The 20,876-nt window shown below is 41.8% G+C and overlaps 1 protein-coding gene across 1 annotated transcript in view; it reads left to right on the top strand.

The window, feature by feature from the left end:
* The first annotated feature begins 1,062 nt into the window (after window positions 1-1,062).
* mns1.S (meiosis specific nuclear structural 1 S homeolog) overlaps window positions 1,063-20,876 on the top strand; it is a 34,806-nt gene continuing 14,992 nt past the window's right edge. Inside the window, exon 1 of the mRNA XM_041588313.1 lies at window positions 1,063-1,182. Coding sequence (XP_041444247.1) covers window positions 1,162-1,182 — 21 coding nt within the window. The 5' untranslated portion in view covers window positions 1,063-1,161. The remainder of the gene's footprint in view (window positions 1,183-20,876) is intronic.

The following is a 20,876-nucleotide window of genomic DNA, read 5'->3' as shown; positions in this document are numbered from 1 at the left end:
TCACTTGGCTAAACCTGCTATCCAGTCTCTTAACTAAGGTTATTATACTATCTGCTATTGGCACCACCTCTCCCTGCCCCTTCAACACAATTATACTCTACATATTTACAAACCTGCTCCCCATTTTGGTTAAAGGGACATAGTTTTCCATGGTGCAGAGCCAATTTATTGAGCAGATCTCTATGATTCACAACACTCCATGCGCTTAATAAACCTCCTTAGCCTGTATCCTTACTTAATAAATCCATGAAAGGCTTCCACCTCTTTCAGTGGATGCTTCCCTGCCTGGTGCTGGACCTTATAGTTCAGCAAACTTAATTCAGCCTTTATGGAACAGAAGATGTTTTTTTCACCACTGAAAAAGCAATACAATTCCAGTGTGAATAAATGGTAATATTGGACTGTACTAAAACAGGCATCTGATGTAAAATAAATGTGTTGCTACAAAATGGACTTTAGCTATAATAACTCTTTGGCACTGACATTGAATGTTTATATGGAATGTTTATATTTCAAGGAGTTAATTTGGTAGAAAATAAGGTGGTCTGAAAAGAGAATTAAAAGCAGCACACAGCACAGTAGGTGAAAAGAACAGTTTAAAATGCAAATCCAAGTTAAATTGCACATTGCACTGGAAAATGGCATCTTGCCCTACATTTTCCTAAGCCTTCCAAATTGCAAAGAGTGAATTCCAGAATTCAATTCCATTCTGTGCTTTCAACATTTTTCTTTACAGGCCAAATAAATAAGAAAAAAAGGCATTCGCAAATCAGGCCAGTCAAGCAGCCATGTAAGAGACAACAAGCCATGAACTGCATATACCTCACTGCTGTGATTCCCAGTCCAAGTGGAATCACACACCTCATATTAGTAACCTATAAGATTTCTTCAGACTTCATATTCCCAGATGGGTGTTTTAAGGTTGACAGCTGTTAAAATTCTCAAAATGGAGCTTTGGATCCATTTAACCGTCCACACAGACACCTGTAATGTGATTCATTTGTTTTCATTGCTGTTCCCTGTGCTCATTTAAAAGTAATTTGCATCTCTTGGCATATTGAAGCGTCAACTCGTTCAGTGCTGGAATAGTCTGTGCTCATTGTACGAAGCAGCAGCAAGGATGGAGGGACTGGCCTGCAACACAAGATCTTTACAGATGTGATGGGAGGATTAGCAACTCAGGTCAGTCTTGAAGGGGTTGGGTTATAGTGACTGTGATATTCTAGTAACCTGTGCCATTACTTGATTTGCCTGTACAAAAGACAGATCTACCCACTTGTTGATTCACCTGTGTTACTCAGTGATCCACATATATCACAATTTTTGCTTGTGGTACTGACTGATATGCCTGTGCTGCTGGCTGATCCACCTATATCGCTCACTGATTTGTCCTTGTAACTAACCGATTCACCTACTTGTTTGACTGGTTTGCCCATGCTACTAACTCATCCACCTATATCATTTGATCAACTGATTTGACTGTATTAACGACTTGCACCCATATCACTGACAGATTTAGCTATATCCTTGACCAATTCACCTATATTGACTAATTTACCTATATCAGTGACTTGTTTGCCCATGTTCCACTTGTAACATCACTGCCCATGCCCTTCTTGAGTAATCTGGCTGAGTATCACACCACAGTCAGTTCAAGGAACCTGTTGTACTCACTAGTTATGAATAAATTGGAGGTTCTCACAGATAGGGTTGCCACCTGTCATGGGGCGTATTTATATGAAGGCCTGTGCCTAGGGCAGCAGGTTTTCGGGGGCGGCCCTCGGGTGCCTATAAATTTAAAAACAAAATCGCCCAGCCTCTTCCATGGGTTTCCATAGGAAATCCGGTGAAAGAGGTGAGGGGTAGGGGGCCGGGCTGGTTGGCAGAAGTCAACATCAGTCCAGCCCCCTACAGCACCCACCCTGCCCCCTAGATCATCTACTCCACCCCTGACATCACTGCCCTGCCTCCAACATCACCCGGCCCGCCCCCAGACATCACAGTCCTGCCCCAGACATCACCGGCCCGCCTCACGTTTTTCCGAAACAATAAAGGTGGCAACCCTACTCACAACACCATAGTTGAACAGTTTATATCACTAGCACAGTTATACAATAATACGTTCCATGATTTCCCTTAATAACAGCTTCTCTCTTAAAGTCAGGGATGCTGTACTTTTACAGACTTTCAACATAGGGGTCAGCCTTGCATTCGAGACACTCTGTCCTATCTCATCTAGTCCCCCTTTCCATTGATCCCTAACTGGGCGAGGTACCACCAGTACACTGGTCTTTCTTTCTCTCCTCATCAGAGTTTCAACTGTTCAGCTATCTAGCCGGCTGCTGACTCTCTTTATGCACAATGCGAATTCACAAAAAAAGTGAAGTGCAATATTTTAGCTTTCAGGAAAAGCATGGTCAATACAACCCTTTGCAAATAAATATGCACTACGCAAACTTTATAAATGACCCCCACTGTGCCTTAGCAAAGCCTGTTATCACTACTATTTTTGTAGGCGTGACAAGTAGCTGCTACTAGTAGCTCCATGTATCTTTGCCCTTAGCACTACACAGGTGTTTTGACATTTGATACCTTCCGTTCTGACACGACGCATCGCAGGCGTCACGTTGGATGCGCCGAATCTAGGGTAAGAAATAGGAATGTCGGACGTTGTTGCAGCGTGCATCTGACAACGTCCAACATTCCTATTACTTACCCTAGATTTGGCGCATCCGACGTGAAGCCTGCGCTACCCCGTGTCGCATCGGAAGGTATCGGATGTCAAAACACCTGTGTAGTTCTACCCTTATAGAACTTATCTCGGAGGATTTCTCAACCAAACAGCGCAACCTGGTGGCCAAACTAGAACTGACCGTATTTACCTTACACATTAAGGTCCCCATAGACGCGACGATTCTTCTTTGGTGAACGACCGATTTTAGCGAAGTCTGACCAATCCATCAAATTATCGTGTGGTTAGTGGGATTCGAACGATCGTACATCTTACGATTTTTCGTCCGACATCTGTCAGAAAATTGATCGGCCAGGTTTAAAAATCTTTATTGGTCCCAGTGCAATCTATCTATGTTTGCAGGGCCCAGCAGGCAGCTACTCTTCAGTATTGCTGAAAATGGTCTTTTTAGTTGATGGACACAGCATACATTTAAACGATCATTTTGAGATAATCGTGGTCTCACGATAACGATTGGATCCTTTAAAAACCTTTACATCTATGGCCAGCTTTACACACTAATTCATTTGTCTGTTCTGACTGATACACCCATATGAAAGACTGATAAATCTTTGTAACATACTGACTGATCCTACAGTGTAATATGACTAAAGGAAACAACCCAAAGTAATTGTACATTCAGTAGAAAAGGAGGTAAAACTGACCAGAATAGCCATACAAGAATGTAAATCACTCCAGCCCTCTTTTAAATACAAATAAGTAAAATTGTAACTAAAATGTTAGTGTAACGGGCCCGAAGGCACAGTAATAGTAAGGACCAAAGAGGAGACCAGACCAGGTTCGCAGTACAGAAAGGGTTTATCCAGAAGAATCGTCAAATACAAGCAAAAGGGTCAGTTCAGGCGGCAATCAGCAAAGTCCAGGAAACAGGCAATAAACGGTACACAGGAAAATATAGCAGAATGATAACACCCAGGAACACAGTAAAGGAACCTATAATCGGGCAATGAAGAAAAGGGGAATGGGGTAAAAATAGTCCTGGGCTTGGCGCCAAAAACTGACGCACTGGCGTCAGACGCAGACGCCAGCGTCCCCACGCTGACGTCCTGACGCCGGCGCCCGATTCTGACGCCGGCGTCCGTTCCGTCGCCGGCGACCAATCCCTGGGCGACTCGATCTTGACGTTGATGGCCTGCGACCAGCAGGGACCACATGGTGGAGCAGGGGGACGCCATCTTGGTCGCCATCTTGGACGCCATGCAGGTAAGAACCTTCGGATTCCATTACAGTACCCCCCTCCTTAGGGGGGGCCTCAGGACCACCGAGACTGGGGGAAGAAGGGAACAGTCTGTGGAACTTACGGACCAGGGTAGGTGCATGGACATCCGAGTTTTTTACCCAGGAACACTCCTCTGGACCGAAACCCTTCCATTCGATTAAATATTGAAGAGTGCCCCTGGAAAAGCGGGAATCCAGAATCCTCTTGACCTCGAACTCTTGGTGACCATCAACCAGGACAGGAGCTGGGGGGAAGAAGAAGAGGAACAAGACATGGCAGGCTTAAGTAAAGAAACATGAAAGACATTAGGAATCCGCATCTCGGGAGGAAGTTGAAGACGGACCGCCACCGGATTGATAACTTCGATGATAGGATAAGGACCAATGAATTTAGGACCAAGCTTGGGAGTGGGAATCTTGAGGCGAATGTTGCGGGTGGAAAGAAAAACCTTGTCACCAGGAGCATATGGTGGGGAAGGAACTCTCTTCTTATCGGCGAACCTCTTCTGAACCAAAGAACTCTTTTCCAAATTAGAGGAAGTAGCCTGCCAGATAGCCGACATGTGAGCAGCTTGGTCGTTGGCCGCAGGAACGTTGGTAAGAAGAAGATCCTGAGGGAAGGCCAACGGGTTCCGACCATATACACAGAAGAATGGAGATTTCAAAGAAGAGGAATGCAAAGCGTTATTATGAGCGAACTCAGCCCAGGGAAGAAGATCCGACCAATCATCCTGGCACAGGGACACGTGGCACCGAAGAAACTGCTCCAAAGCCTGGTTGACCCGTTCAGCGGCACCATTAGACTGTGGGTGATAAGCTGAGGAAAACTGAAGAGAAATATTAAGAACCTTGCACAGAGCTCTCCAGAACTTAGAGACAAATTGAGAACCTCGATCTGACACAATCTCGGCAGGGAAACCATGTAAACGAAAAATGTGTTTAATAAACAGTTCAGCGAGTTCAGGAGCAGAAGGCAATTTTCGAAGAGGAGTGAAATGGGCCATCTTGCTAAATCTATCGATCACCACCCAGATGACAGTGTGGCCGGAGGATAAGGGCAGGTCGACAATGAAATCCATCGCCAAATGAGTCCAAGGGCGAGATGGGATGGGTAATGGCAAGAGAAGACCCTTGGGGGAGGAATGTCCAGATTTAGAGACAGCACAGGTGGCACAGGAAGAAACAAAGTCTCTGACGTCCTTTCTCATGGATGGCCACCACACCAGGCGTGAAAGTAGTTCCGTGGTTTTTTCAATTCCCGGATGACCGGCTTGCTTAGAGGTGTGGACTTGGGACAAAATGGACTGACGACAATCTGGAGGAACAAAAGCAACCCCCAAGGGGGCATTTCCAGGAGCCGAGGTCTGGGCAGAGAGGAGTTGCGAAGCCAAGGACGGAAATAAGGCAGCGATAATCTTGGAAGAAGGCACAATGGGTTCAGGAACCTCGGAACTAGGCATTTTGGAAATGAAACTTCTGGACAGGGCATCAGCCTTTCTGTTTCTAGAGCCAGGACGAAAGGTGATGATGAAGTTGAAACGGGAAAAGAATAAAGACCATCTGGCTTGTCGTGGATTGAGACGTTTGAGGGACTGGATGAATTCGAGGTTTTTGTGGTCGGTAAAGATGGTTACAGGAACAGAAGACCCTTCCAGTAGATGCCTCCACTCCTCCAGGGCCAACTTGACAGCAAGTAGTTCACGATTCCCAACATCGTAGTTTTGCTCAGAAGAAGAGAATTTCTTGGAAAAGAAAGCACAGGGATGTAATTTACCGTCGGAAGAGGACCTTTGAGACAAAACTGCTCCCGCTCCCACATCAGAGGCATCGACTTCGAGGAAGAAGGGTAGAAGAGGTTCCGGGTGCCTGAGAATTGGTGCAGATGAAAAGGCTTCTTTAAGGGATTCAAAAGCTTCCAGAGCCTTTGTTGAAGACATCGGAGAAGGTCTGATAAACGGGAGGAAGAGAAGGATTCGAAGACACAGAAGAAACTTTGACAAGGGGCGCAGCAGGCAAACAATTCTGCTGGCAATAAGGACTCCAATGGGAGACTTGTGAGGAGGTCCAATCAATGACTGGGTTATGGGTACACAACCATGGAAGCCCCAGAACTATTGGAGTGGAAGGGCAGTCAATAATAAGAAAGGACAGTCTCTCCAAGTGCATAGTGCCCACCTTAAGCGAAAGTTCTTGTGTAGACAAGGAAATGATTGCAGAAGACAGAGGACGGTCATCGATGGCAAGGACTCGAAGAGGATTCGCCATGGGCTGAAGAGGAATAGCGTGATTAGCAGCGAAGACCTTGTCCATAAAGTTTCCAGCGGCCCCAGAGTCAAGGAAGGCTTGCAGGGAGACTTTCCGGGGGCCCCATTGGATTTGCACAGGAAGAAGAAATCGATGGGCAGAAGACTGTGGAGAGGGAACAATTCCTCCCAGAATAGTTTCCCCAACCTTGGCTCTGGCGTTTCCAGGCTTAATGGGGCATTCTAGAGCGAAGTGAGCCTTGCCCCCACAATATAAACAAAGTCCAGTAGCCTTTCTACGAAGTTTCTCCTGATCAGACAGATGAGAGCGACCAATCTGTACTTGCTTCTTGGCGGGCAGAGGAGGAGAAACAGAAGAAGTAGAAGTAGACTGGGGAGGTAGTATGGGTCTCTGGAAGCGAGGAGCTAAAGCTGGTTGAGACCTCTGCGATTTCCAGACCCGCTCACAGTCAGCAAGATGTTCCCTCTGCCGGGTATCGACTCTTACAGCCAAGGAAACCAAGTCTTCCAAGAAGAAGGGATCTCGCGGGACACTAGGTCATTCTTGATACGCATTGCCAGGCCGTTGTAGAAGGCAGCGTGATAACTGTCGTTGTTCCAGGATGTTTCTGCCAGCAAGGTACGAAACTCTATGGCGTATTCCGGCACAGAGCGAGTTCCCTGCTGTAACTGGAACAACCGAGCAGAAGCCGAGGCAGACCGACCTGGCGCGTCAAACACAGTGCGGAGATCCCGGATGAAGGCTTTTGCATCGTCAATGGCTGGATCTTGCTTTTCCCAGAGTGGTGATGCCCATTCCAGAGCCTTCCCTTGTAACCGAGAGATGATGAAGCCCACCTTAGCACGCTCTGAGACATACTGGCCGGGAAGCAGAGCAAATTGGATTTCACACTGGATGGTGAATCCGCGACATGCTTCCGGATCGCCGAAATACAGAGGGGGTGCAGGTATGCGGGGCTCAGGGACACATACCGGTGTAGCAGGTCTTGGAACAGGGGTGTGGGCCGCTGACGGGAATGCGGACAGCTTCTCCTGAATCGCCAGAAGGACTTGACTGAACTGAGATTGCTGGTTCTCGTAAGAGAGAAGACGAGAAGACAATCCTCGGACAGCTTGGTAGACATCGGGCGTAACTTGCGTCTCCTCCGCAGGGTCCATGGCCCGATTATACTGTAACGGGCCCGAAGGCACAGTAATAGTAAGGACCAAAGAGGAGACCAGACCAGGTTCGCAGTACAGAAAGGGTTTATCCAGAAGAATCGTCAAATACAAGCAAAAGGGTCAGTTCAGGCGGCAATCAGCAAAGTCCAGGAAACAGGCAATAAACGGTACACAGGAAAATATAGCAGAATGATAACACCCAGGAACACAGTAAAGGAACCTATAATCGGGCAATGAAGAAAAGGGGAATGGGGTAAAAATAGTCCTGGGCTTGGCGCCAAAAACTGACGCACTGGCGTCAGACGCAGACGCCAGCGTCCCCACGCTGACGTCCTGACGCCGGCGCCCGATTCTGACGCCGGCGTCCGTTCCGTCGCCGGCGACCAATCCCTGGGCGACTCGATCTTGACGTTGATGGCCTGCGACCAGCAGGGACCACATGGTGGAGCAGGGGGACGCCATCTTGGTCGCCATCTTGGACGCCATGCAGGTAAGAACCTTCGGATTCCATTACAGTTAGATAGGTTGCATTAATGAAGCACGAGCCTGTCATCAGAGAAGAATATCAGCCATGCTCCTTCAGAATCTTTCATCTGGAAACCATCAGGCCTAATTTGATTTTGCTCATCTGTTCTCAGGACAATTCTCTATTCCTAGCCTGTTTAAATATAACATTCTTTTTGAACAAGCAGGATATTTAAAGGCCCTTTATTGTAAAAACAAATCTATAAATGTAAGACTTTTAATAAGCTGGTATTATATGCATTTATTTATATAGCACCACAAGTGCAGAGCAGAGCTATGGTATGCACTGCATAAACACAAACAAAATGCTAGGAATTTCAACTACACAGTTGGCCCCTGCCCTAAAGAGCTTGTATTCTATGAGAAGTGCTTAAAATGTATGGTCAGGCTGGGGGTCAATTTGTTTTTTACTTTAGCAGGAAAGCTATTGAAGCAAAAAAAAAAGAAAAATAATACCAAAAAAAAATAAAACTGTAACATTTGGTACAAAATGTCATACATTCATTTATGATATTATTTTGTGTCATCATTTCTCGGCGATTTAAACTCCCAGCAAGTATGATAAGTTCTGGTTAAACATCAGCTGGATGGCATCACTTGTATCTATAGTGTTTATTCCTCAGACAGCATGTCAACCTTCTCTGCTGCCTTGAGTCCCCTCTGCTCCCCAAGGCACCTGCTTCCATGCTGACTTCAGAGAGAGATTGCTGCAAATATGCTGCCCACACAAGTGCTGAGGCCACATTAATCAAGTTGAATGTGTACAGAACACAGCTGACCAATGGTCAAAGCTTTTTGCAAAGTAAACACGAGAATTATTAAGACACAGTGTAGTGATTTTGGTTTTTAAGACAATTTGTGAATTAATGGGACACTTTCCCTTATCACCCTGTCTCCCATAAAGCTCCTAACGATGAACTAAATGCTGACAGTCAGCAGTTCCAGGGCATGATCTTAGGTCCTCAGCACAATGCTTAAAAGCCTCGTCCTCATAATGAATTACTTTTTTAATGATACTTCTGCAAACATATGGTAAGTGAAAATGTTGAATAAACAAGATAGTTTCTCTTAACTGATAGTTTCGATTAACTGTTTATTCTTTTAAGCCCACTTTTTTTCTGAGCTTGTCGGAAAGGCTGTGCCAAATAAATCCAGATCTAATTAATCTGCTGATAAATATTTAATGTGATTGTCTTATTGGACTTTGCTGTTTGGTGAATTTGATTCTGCCACAATAAACTCCTTTTCCTGAAGAATTAAAAAGTAAAATGTGTATGAGCAATATGTACATGCTTGGTCATGAAAAATGGGTGTTAGAGGGCAAATGAAAGATGAGATAAAATCAAGAAAAGATATGAGAGTATGAAGGGAAGCACAGAGGAAAACAGCAGTGGGAAAAAAGAAAAGGGGAAGGGTGACAAAAGCATATTATTAAAAAAAAATCACATGATTGGATGAACAACTAATTTTCACCCAAGTTTGTAGTTTCTTGATAGACCAGGTTTGTTCCGTCTGAATCTGCTTAAATTACACATTTAACGTAAACCACAGGTTGTTGCTGTTAGTGATTTGCAGGTCAAGAAAAACTCAACTCATACCTGATCCTAATGTGCAAAGGTTGCTATTGTAGGACTTGCATCCGACCTGAGTCCATGTAACCTTTCTCTTTACTCTACTACTGTGCACACTTCTGGTTCCAAGACACTCAATCTTTGGAAGCAGAGGAGTAGTGTACTTCTCCAGTCTGACCAATAGCCAGTCCCAATCCACAACGGTTGGGCAAATTTCAACCCATATCTGCCCAACCAGCCATTGTAGGACCTGCACCTGGCCTGAATCCATGTCACCTTTCTCTGTACCCTACTTCTGTGCACACTTCTGGTTCCAAGACATGGACTTTACAACAGCAGAGGAGGAGTGTACGTCCTCGGTCTGACCTACACCCACTTCCAACCCACAATGGTTGGCCAAATTTTAACCCAACCAGCCGGTCAACCCATGGGTCACAACAGGTTTTGGGTCAACCCATACATCACTAGTTGCTATAATGTAACCTTATAGCTGTAGCATGCCCAGGTAAGGAACAATGATACCATTGGCTGGGAGTTTGAGCACAGAAGTTTGGTGGGGATAGTCTTTGGAGATGAACCTCAAGGTTATCCAGTGAAGCCATAAACAGTTTAGTAATGATTGGCTGCCGTGTGAATTGTAAAGCCAATCACTGTAAAGCCTACAAGACAGATAAGAGAGGCTATTGGTTGAGATGAAGTGAAAATTCCAGAATCTGGGAGCCCAGGAGAATGCATGTATGTTGTCAAAGATAAAAAAAACTACAAAATTAGGAGTTTTCAGCTGACAACCCCCCAGCTGTTGTTATACTATGACCTGTGAATCTGTGATACCCAACAGCTGCAGGGCTACAAGCTGCAAAAATATAATATATTTATATCTGGATAAGAAAAAAATATCCCAAAGCTGCAGCTAGAGGTGCAACATTCATATAATTAACCAGTATATTTTAAGGGAAAGTTCGCCCAGAGCTCCCCCCCCCCCAAAGTAAAGTTAAAATACATTTAAGAAGAAAAGAATTCATATAGCAGAGAATTACTTAAACAGGGGGTCTCACTACTGGGAATATATTAGGTAAAATACACTTTATTTATGCAGAATTTAAAATACACATACATATTAAAAAACTGGACATATGAGCAATGTGTTAGGTGTAGCATCAATCAATTCGTTTCACTAAAGGGATTCAAAAAAGATTCCCATACAAATAATGCTAGTAGGTGATAAGTATTGATCAATCAGAAATGTATACCAAATGCCCCAGTTGCCTTCCGGCATTAGCAAAAATAATTAATTTCACAAAATTGAGAGCCTACAATGAAGGCAACCACCTGGCTCTGCACAATCCTTTAGTCCTCATCTTAACATTGCTTTAAGTCCACCCCAATGCGCATTTCAGAGCTTTTTTTGATCCCCTTTGAAAAAGCTATGGGCAAAATGCACACAGCAATCTGTATCCATATAAGCACTACCCAATATGATTATGTAATAATGCTCTGATGTTTATACTTGTAACAGTCCTAATAACCAACTATACCTCCTTGTCTAGAATGTGACCCAGTCAGTGTAAAACTATGCCCAGGTCATTTTAACTGTTGGCAGCAGCAGGTCAAATAGCCAGTACCTCTGGATTGTGCCACAATGACTTGAATAAGATGCACAGTGGGACATGATGTGCACTGCTATACATTTGAAGAAAATAATTGCACTAAAGTTTGTTGTAAGTGATCTGTGGCAGGTCAGAAGTCTTATGCCATGGTGACAAGGAATTGTGATGAAAATGCCCAGTTTCCCTTTGCACCTACAGTAATTTAACACTGATAACTCCAAACAGCTGGGTAATCCTGGAATAATGCAAAGGCAAACAATGTTATTATCTCTTGGTTCCTAATCATCGAAGGGACTCTGCATTTATTCAATGTTTAGAATTTTGTGAGCTGTAAAGCTATTTGATCTGAAGTAATACTTAGAAGAAGCAGATGGGCCAGAAATGTCTCATCTTTCCAAAGCCCTTGATATGTGATTCTTCATTGACTTTTGGAGCATTGCAATCAATCATAATTGATGAACATGAATAGTTCATTGGTTTATCAGAGAAGAATTGCAACTGAGTATTAGCTGGATAATCCAGACATGGTATATAGAACTGCTGGAATGAATATTTAGTAGTGCTGTACAGGGGAGAATACTTCACTTCACAAATCCACCTTAGGCACGCACTCCAGCAACTTCTCAGACGCAGCGTTAGATCAAAAGGAAGTCTTTATTTCACATCAGGTATCACCTAACGCGTTTCGTGTGTCTCCACATGTAGTCATAGGTAAAAAACATTTTGTAACCCCCACCTTTAAAAAGAAGTCGCATGATGCGTCACTAGTGACACTTTTCCTTTAACGCAAACCTTAACCCTTGCTGTTACATGTATAGTGAAATTTAGTACAGGGGAGGCCAGATACAAGCACAAAAGGCAAATTCAGGTCCCTGTGTGTAAATATATTGGCAGCTTCATAATGGAGATCCACTGATTGGCTTCATGTGTCCATAACATGCCCCTTATGCTGGTGTCACATTTTATGTCAACCCCTCCCCCTGACAACTATTATTTGAGTGTTTTATGTGTACAAATGATATTGCAAAGAAGTCAAATGAAAGCGAAAGCACATTGGGCACAGTTACATACTGTATGTTGGCTTGTTGCAGCAGATAGATAGCAGCAGCAGAAGATCATTTCTTTTTTGTTTTTTCTATTTGAAAAATGCTGCTCAGAACACCAAGCAGGGAAAACTGACTTGCAAAAAAGGAATTTTTGGTTCTTATTTTTACTTTACATGTACCAAAATGCCCTAACCCCAAGTCCACACTATTCTCTCTCTCTTTTCTGTACTCTTCAAAATTTATAGAAATATGCATGAAAAGCATAAGGCATTCTATAAGTAAGAGTACAAACATGGAAAAAATATCAGCAGCCTTATTTTCTGTCCTTTTAGTACATTTAACCATGAATGTCGACTGATCTTCAATTTTCTATACAATTCAGTTTATATATAATGTTATAGTCAAGATATTCATTGGTACTGGGAGGGGATTTTAATGTGAAGCTTAAACTGTACAAACTGTCAATTGTATTTTTCTGCATCACATACTGTACAAAGGCAAGGCTCAGAAAAAAGTGCCTTTTTTTTATAAATGTAAGATAGAATAAGGGTGCCCTCAACTGCAAATTATATAGAATTACATCTCAGGGCTACAATATCTGCCTCTTTCCTCCTTTTCATTATGAAGTTCTTCTCTTGATTGGAGTACATTTATTATATCCAGACAAAAAGCTCTGTTGCTTACAAAATACGGGTAAGCATGTAACGGCCAGTGACTTAGTAGCCAATCAGTCATTGTTTTTTCAAGCTGCAGGTTGAACACCGAAAGCAGATTGGTTGCCGTGGGTGCAAATTTGGCCGCTATTTATAAATTACCCCTAGCAAGTTTTAGCGAATGAGTGTAAAAGTAAGACAATTCTGAAAGAGCAAGCACATGAATGCTATGCTGAGGCACATGGACAAATAGCATCTAGATATATATAGTATTGTAACCATAATTTGGTTACTGTCTCTTTAAATAGAAATAAACCATTGGCAATCCAGGGGCCCTGAGTCCCTTTGCATATGGAAAGTACTGGGAACTGGGATTTACAGCGCAGAGCCTCCACCTATGGAACAAAAACACACAGTTTGCAAATGAAACAAATATAAACTTTATATAAAACAGTAGTGAAAGAACTTGGGCAATCTAATACACAATGCACTCCTGCACTGGGGACACGTGGGACCTACCTATCTCACTATTAGGTACCTGTTTCTCCAACACAGTCCTTTTATTTATCAAAGTCCCAATCCTCTGGAAGGAGTTAATAACCACACAGTTCAGTTTAAATGGAATGACCCTTCCCCAGAGTTATACCCCAGGTAGCACTACCTTTCCCAAAAGGACCTCTCCCTTTGGAACATAGCAGCCGCTCCCACATAGCAGGTAAATGCATTAGACCTGTCCTCAAATTGGAACCCCCGCTTGTTTCCTTGCCAGTATCCTCCCTTGGGTGGCTCACTCACCGGAGGTGCTCTTAGAGGCAGTCACGCTGGAGATTACAGGCAGCTCTGCAGCAGGATCAATCTCACCAGTGGCACCTTTCTCCTCCTGAGTCTCTAACAGCTTGGCAGAGAACAGGATGGGCTCTTTCTGTACTTCTACAGATACAGCAGCTTCTCTACACTAGACAGTCTCACACAAACTGGTTCTGGCTGGATGTTGCAGCATACAACACCTGTTAATCTCTGTTGGAGACCCTGTACAAATGGCTTCAAAGTCAGGCACTCCCTCTCTCCCAAGGATGCACTGGGGCGCCCAGCCAATCGGATGGCTCTCCAGTCTGTAACTGGGCTGGATGATGTCACAGACAGAAAAACAGTGAAAGGATCCCCTACATTATATTCAGCAAATATTAATATATTCCTCTTTTACTATAACAAAAAAACATATGAATAGTAAGTGTAAAACTTGTCGTTACACAAAGCAGAACTGAACAGTTGAATATTTAAATGCATTTTGCACACGTCCTTGAAGTCCTTTTCCCTTTTATGTCACTTTAAATTGAGTGGAGTGTGTAGATGAGATTTCTAGTCAGAGCAACCATCTTTGTATCTCCTCATATTAATAGACAACAAGCAAATCTGCTTCCAATGGTAAAATTCATTGCAGCTCAACAAAAGTTAGAAGCTGTACATTGCTGAGTTGTATGAAACTGCTCTTGGATTGAGGATGTAGTCCCCTCTACAATAGCCATGGTCTTCAGTCTCTGTTCTGGCACAAAAGTAAAGGTTCCTTAAACTAAGAGACTGTGGCATATAAACCCATGTGATTTGCCAACTGTAAATACACATAAAAATGAGTGTAAACACCAGAAACAAAAGACAGGCCTCTAAATGGAAAGAGGTTTTTAGTACTTCAAACTCTATTCACTGCAGAAGCCAACAGGTTGTTCTTGCATGGTGCTTGCAACACACTCCATGCAAATAATTCATGCACAGCTGCCATTGGAATATCCTTAGAGGTAGTTGACGCAAAGTAAAGAAATTTATTTTATTGTGTCCACATCCTTACTCGTTTCATGTTACAAACACTTAGTCATGAGCCTATGACTACGTGTTTGTAACATAAAACGTGTAAGGCTGTGGACACAATATATTTCTTTGCTTCAACTACCTGGTGGAAGATTGCCTTCATTTGAGTGCCTGCTCAATTGTACTTTCTGGAGGGGAGGGGGGCAGCATGCACAGCCTCATCCAGGCCCTGCACCATGTAGTTATGTTACTTTGTTAACCCTTAAATAATACTTAGCTCAATATTTATTTATATAGTACCCACTGGCTGACGTCTCTCATACATTACATATTTTACACATTCTATATACACAGTAATTCTTTGTATTATAAAAATATTGGTTAAAACATAGAGTAATCCATAGAAACAGTTCTTTGTCACGCCCTGGCTACAAGCTGAAAGTGGTGCTTTGGAAGTGAAACTCAATGGATTCACTTCTGTGCTGTATGCCAATATAAGGGTCTGTTAAATGAAAACTCATTTGAATAATTTAATTTTGAAAAATGATTTCCGTTTTCTCTGTAATTATAAAACAATACATTGTACTTGATACCACTTCTCTGCATAAATCCATATTGATGGCAAAACAACCCTGCTGGATTTATTTAATGTTTAAATGTTTTTTATAAGATATGGAAATGACAGATATGCAATCCAAATTACTACCTGGAAAACCACAGGTCCCAAGCATTAAGATAATAGTACCCATACCTGTATATGGATTCTAAGGCACCAGGAGCCTTCTTTCATAGCAAGGTATAGTCTGTATGAGAATTGCCTATAGCCAGCCATAAACCTTCAAATCTATGCCCAGTTTGCCAAAAATGCATTGGGCCAAACCAAATCAGCTGATGCTGGCTGAGGGGTTAACAATGAGATAATACTGCAGGCATATAGAGACCTGTTGGATGAGGATCACATCACTTCTTCTATTTGGTCCTGGCCCAATGGGATTTTCAAACCCACCTGAATGATATTTGCCAGATTTTTGGCCAAATATAGATAAGCAGGCTCTCAGGTGGCCACTATACTAGGGCCTTGGTCTGAAGGGACGAGAGAAAGAAAATTCTCTTGAATTAAAAATAAAAAGTTACTATAAGAAGAGTTTGTGGTTCCAAATGGATTTAGTGTGAACCTCAATTCTACTGAATGCTATCTTCACAATACCCATTCTTTGTGCTAGCACTGGCAGCAAGAAAACCTGCCAAGACCAGTGTTGCTTGCCAGTTTGAGAACTTCTCCCTGATACTAATGCCATTGATTAAGGGAAGGAGGATGTTTGGAGTCTGGAGAAATAGTTAGATTATAGAAGACCAGTGCACAACTGTTGCAGCTGAATTGGTCCCCACACCATACTATCTAGTCTAACTGGAAATCACTGCAATATCTGTTTGACCAGCTAGACAAAGAATTACATCCCCATTCAACTGTAGCAAAACAGATGATACTTGATTTTTTGGGAATTTACTCTAGTAATATTAATATTAAGAGGTTTTCAGACAGTTACACTTTGTAGAAGGCAAAATGCAGACATGAATGTGATATATAAATATCATATATTGTCAAGTTAAATCAAGTTTAAATGTTACTATACCAGTACATAAAGTGCATTTCTTCTTACTCATTTATTTATAGTTAGGGCTGAAAGATTAATGCAGTCAGGCAAACGTAGTTCAGAAGATGAATGTCCCTTCAATTTGACCTGGAAATCTTATCTATAAAGTGTTACCCTCTGTTATCTCTCTCGTTGAGCAGTGTTTGTAAAAAGTCTTTTCACTAGTTCACATTGAATTATTTATTAAACACGCCCAATGAAAAAGTGCAATGCAATGATAATAACAATAATAATTATTGCTAACTATACTTTGCTGAATTTCTGTCGCACACAATGAAGGCCAGATGTACTCTATTATCAGTTCTCATTTTCTTTTCCTTTTAAAGCGGACCTGTCACCCAGACACCAAAATCTGTATAATAAAAGTCCTTTTCAAATTAAACATGAAATCCAATTTCTATTTTTTATTAAAGCATTCATAGCTGCTGTAAGCTCATTTAAAAATCTCAGCTGTCAATCAAATATTGTCTGCTCCTCCTCTATGCCCTTGGCATAGAGGCGGGGCAGACAATTACTTTCACTTTCCATTCAGCACTTCTTAGTTGTTACTGCTCTCTATATATTCCCCTGTTCTCTTTACCATTTAATTGTGTAACCAGGGCATGGGGATGGACATCAGGTCCCCCATTCTGGTGCACAAACAAGATTCTGAGATGATACAAGGCTTGTCTTAATAACAGTGTCCACAAAATGGCTCCTGCCTACGTGCCATAATTATAAATTCCCAGACTAAAGGAAACAAGATTCAAATAATTTATATTGTGTAATTATAGTTCATTTTGCTTGATTAATGTGATAAAATAGAATTTTGAATATTTTTTTTGGGTGACGGGTCCCCTTTAAGTGTAAGATTTAAGAAAGGATATATTGTAGGTTTTAAGCTTTATTAAGCAAGGCCCTCTTTACTTCTTTTAATTCTTTTTTGTAATTCTTTTACTTGTTTAATGTATACATCCATCTATTTTACAGCTATTTGGAATATGTTTCTGCTATATAAATTCATGTTAACAATAATGTTTCATTATTAGAGGATACAAGTTATTTTATGCAAAATTGCCTTATCAGGAAAAGTATATTTATTACTATGTGTGTTGGAGTCATCATATTGACAAACTGACCCTTGCAAAGAGATTGTCATTGGGTAATTAAAAACAAATGTATGGAATGAACGTTTTAAATATGGACGAGAGATTTACATGATCCACTGTGTCTTTGTGAAGATTGTTATTGGGTACAAGGGGAAGACGGGATTGGTTCCCTACCTCAGCTTCTCGTGACACTACATTACCCCAATGGCAGGTATTGGCAGGACAGCTGAAACGATACAGTGGACCCATGGTGTATGCTGCAAACGAGTTACACCACTGAATGTGTGTATATGAGTTATTTTTCTTAATTAAGCAGAATTAAGCAGTGTCACTGTGCGGGTGAGGGTATGATCCACTCCCAACTTCCCCTGAAAAATATTTTTTCATGTGGGGCCCCCAAATGTTAAGCCAATGTGCAAATCTGTTTTAATTCCAACTATTGTTTACAATGAAGAAAAAAAGCCATATTTCAGCATCTTCTTCCCAATACAGTGCAGCCACCCCCAAATTGTGTAATTTTGCCAAATGAAGGCATTTTGGGTACTAAATTCTGTGCTGGTTTGTCAATGGCAAAAGTTGCATGAAAGTTGCATCCACAACAAAATATTTATTTTAAGAGTATCTAGTAGATCAAAAGGCTTTGCACTCAAATCTCATTATACCATACCATACCATGTCAGTGACCCAGTCTACATGTTTGTGATTATCTGTATCTTTTCTCTTTAAATAATGACTAACAAGAGCGAGTTAGGGCTATGCTGGGTTCCATAATCACCCATGCTACACTAGTCTTACTCATGCATGTGTATAAATATTTATGTGAGAAGTGAAACTTTTAATTTGGGAAATAAAATACAGTTCTGTAGAGACAACAGCTGTTTATCTTGGCACCAAAATGTATGAAAATATAATAACATGACCAAGCAAAAATCCATTCCGCAAGACTGTGGTTTCCTGCGTTGTGTCTATTCTGTATATAGCTGGCATGGTGTAGTTGTGCATGTAAGGAAATAAACTGTACATGTAAGTAGCCATTTATAACTAATACAGTAGCATTTGCAAGGAAAGGAAAATGCTTATTCCACACCTTCCATGGTATAGTAGTGCAAGACTGAATCCACTATTTTGGGATTTGCCGAATACCAAATCCAACACAAAAGGATTCAACCAAATGGCTGACTGAATCTCAAGCCTAATTTGTAAATGCAAAATAAAAAGGTGCCACCTTCAGTTGTCCAGTGGTCTAAACTCATGTGACATTGGTTTGTATTCAGTTCAGCCAGGGACTCAGCTGAATGAAAAGGCTGGTATTTGCTATAATCTGGAACCAAATATGGAATTTGGAGCATCCCAAATGTAAAGAGAGGACAGTACTATTATTTATAGCAGTGTATCTATTTTATGTTTACTGATAAGTAATTAATTTAAGGCAAGGAGGGCCCTGCTATTTCCTGGACTTTACATATTCTGTATATACCAGCAATAGTGTAATAGTGCATGTAAAGGTCCGACATTGTTAAATCTTTCAGAACTCTCAAGGGTACAGAAAAATGTGTGACCCCCCCCACTTCTGAGGTCTGTGGGGAAGGGGTTTACTGGGACTTGGAGACAGTCATTTTTTTAAATTTCAGGTCTCTGCTAACCAGGTGGGGCAGATTACCTGATTGGCTAAACTGCTTTTTGATCAGTTAATTGTGCAATCAGGTTGCTGAAATATCTGCCACACTCAGACATATATGTGTGCCAAAGGAAAATGTATTAATATCTAGGCATTACTCAATGCCACACTACATTCTGTAAAGTTGTGCTTAACACACCCTATATAGTCCCCTGTTCAACAAGATGGATATAAATAAAAAAAGAAGCAGCATCACATTTACACAGATCTGCTACTAAAGGCAACCGTTAAATATACATCAACAGCAGTAATTTAGTTGATCATTTATTTGCAAAAATCATTAAGGTTGATTAGCATAATTGTTCCCTGTGGGCTTTTATGTTGCATAAGTGAAAAATGACATTCTCAATATTGTAAAGATAAGTGTAAAATGCTCATGGTGCCTGGAGATTCCTCTGCAGGTGCAGTCCAGCTGGAAGAGATTCAATTAAATGCTTTTCATTAATACATTGGAGTAGACTTTATAGTGATGATTTTTTTCAGTATTTCAGATAAATATGTGCTTTCTAGCGCTAATAAGCTCATACCCGTGCTATTACATTACATTTCCTAAGTCTGCCCAAATATGACATGTTCTGCCTCATTATCTAGCTTAGATCTTGGCACTTTCACAGGCAGCAATTAATTCTCACACAGAAAAATTGGCTGATTTCCAAGCTTGCTAGAAAACGTTCTAATCAATGCAGCCAAATTATACAGCTTTATAAATAATGTGATTATTTCCTATCAACTATACTACATAGATATTTTATCAGCAAATACTCTGGAACATGACTCTAGGCAAGCAAGCATGAGCGTTATGCATGATTTGTGTTAACTTCAAATGGGCCAAGAATATAGTCCAACAAGTTATTTGCATATTGCCCCAGACTAAGGGCTCTTACAGACGAGCGTTTTTCCCTGCGCTCCCCTGCGTTCCGTTTTTCTGCGTTCAGCCGCAGGGGAGCGCAGGAATAGACGCATTACATTTTTTCCAATCTGGCTGTACTCACAGAGGCGCGTGTAGGCGCTGAACGCAGGTTGAGACGTAACATGCTGCATTTTTCCTGCGTTCGCCGCCTACACACGCCTGTGTGAGTACAGCCTAAAGTTCTGTCTTGCATAAAAAAGGGCATTAATTATGCCTCTTTATAGGTCCCTGGTGAGGCCTCATCTGGAGTATGCAGTGCAGTTTTGGACTCCAGTCCTTAAGAGGGATATAAATGAGCTGGAGAGAGTGCAGAGATGTGCAACTAAACTGGTTAGAGGGACGGAAGACTTAAATTATGAGGGTAGACTGTCAAGGTTGGGGTTGTTTTCTCTTGAAAAAAGTCGCTTGCGAGGGAACATGATTACACTTTACAATTACATTAGAGGACATTATAGACAAATAGCAGGGGACCTTTTTACCCATAAAGTGGATCACCGTACCAGAGGCCACCCCTTTAGACTAGAAGAAAAGAACTTTCATTTGAAGCAACGTAGGGGTTCTTCACAGTCAGGACAGTGAGGTTGTGGAATGCACTGCCGGGTGATGTTGTGATGGCTGATTCAGTTAATGCCTTTAAGAATGGTTTGAATGGTTTTTTGGACAGACATAATATCAAAGGCTATTGTGATACTAAACTCTATAGTTAGTATAGGTATGGGTATATAGAATTTAATTAAAAGTAGGGAGGGGTGTGTGTATGGATGCTGGGTTTTCATTTGGAGGGGTTGAACTTGATGGACTTTGTCTTTTTTCAACCCAATTTAACTATGTAACTGAAGGAGTTGCAGTGGCACCTGGATTTTTACTATTGAGTGCTGTTCTTAGATCTACCAGGCAGCTGCTATCAGGTTGTTCTGTTGTTAGGCTTCAGTTACTGCTGTAACT

The sequence above is a fragment of the Xenopus laevis genome, chromosome 3S, assembly GCF_017654675.1.
Source record: "Xenopus laevis strain J_2021 chromosome 3S, Xenopus_laevis_v10.1, whole genome shotgun sequence".
NCBI classification, from domain to species: Eukaryota; Metazoa; Chordata; class Amphibia; order Anura; family Pipidae; genus Xenopus; species Xenopus laevis.
The sequence above is the reverse complement of the archived record's forward strand: the minus strand, read 5'-3'. Positions and strand labels throughout refer to the sequence as shown.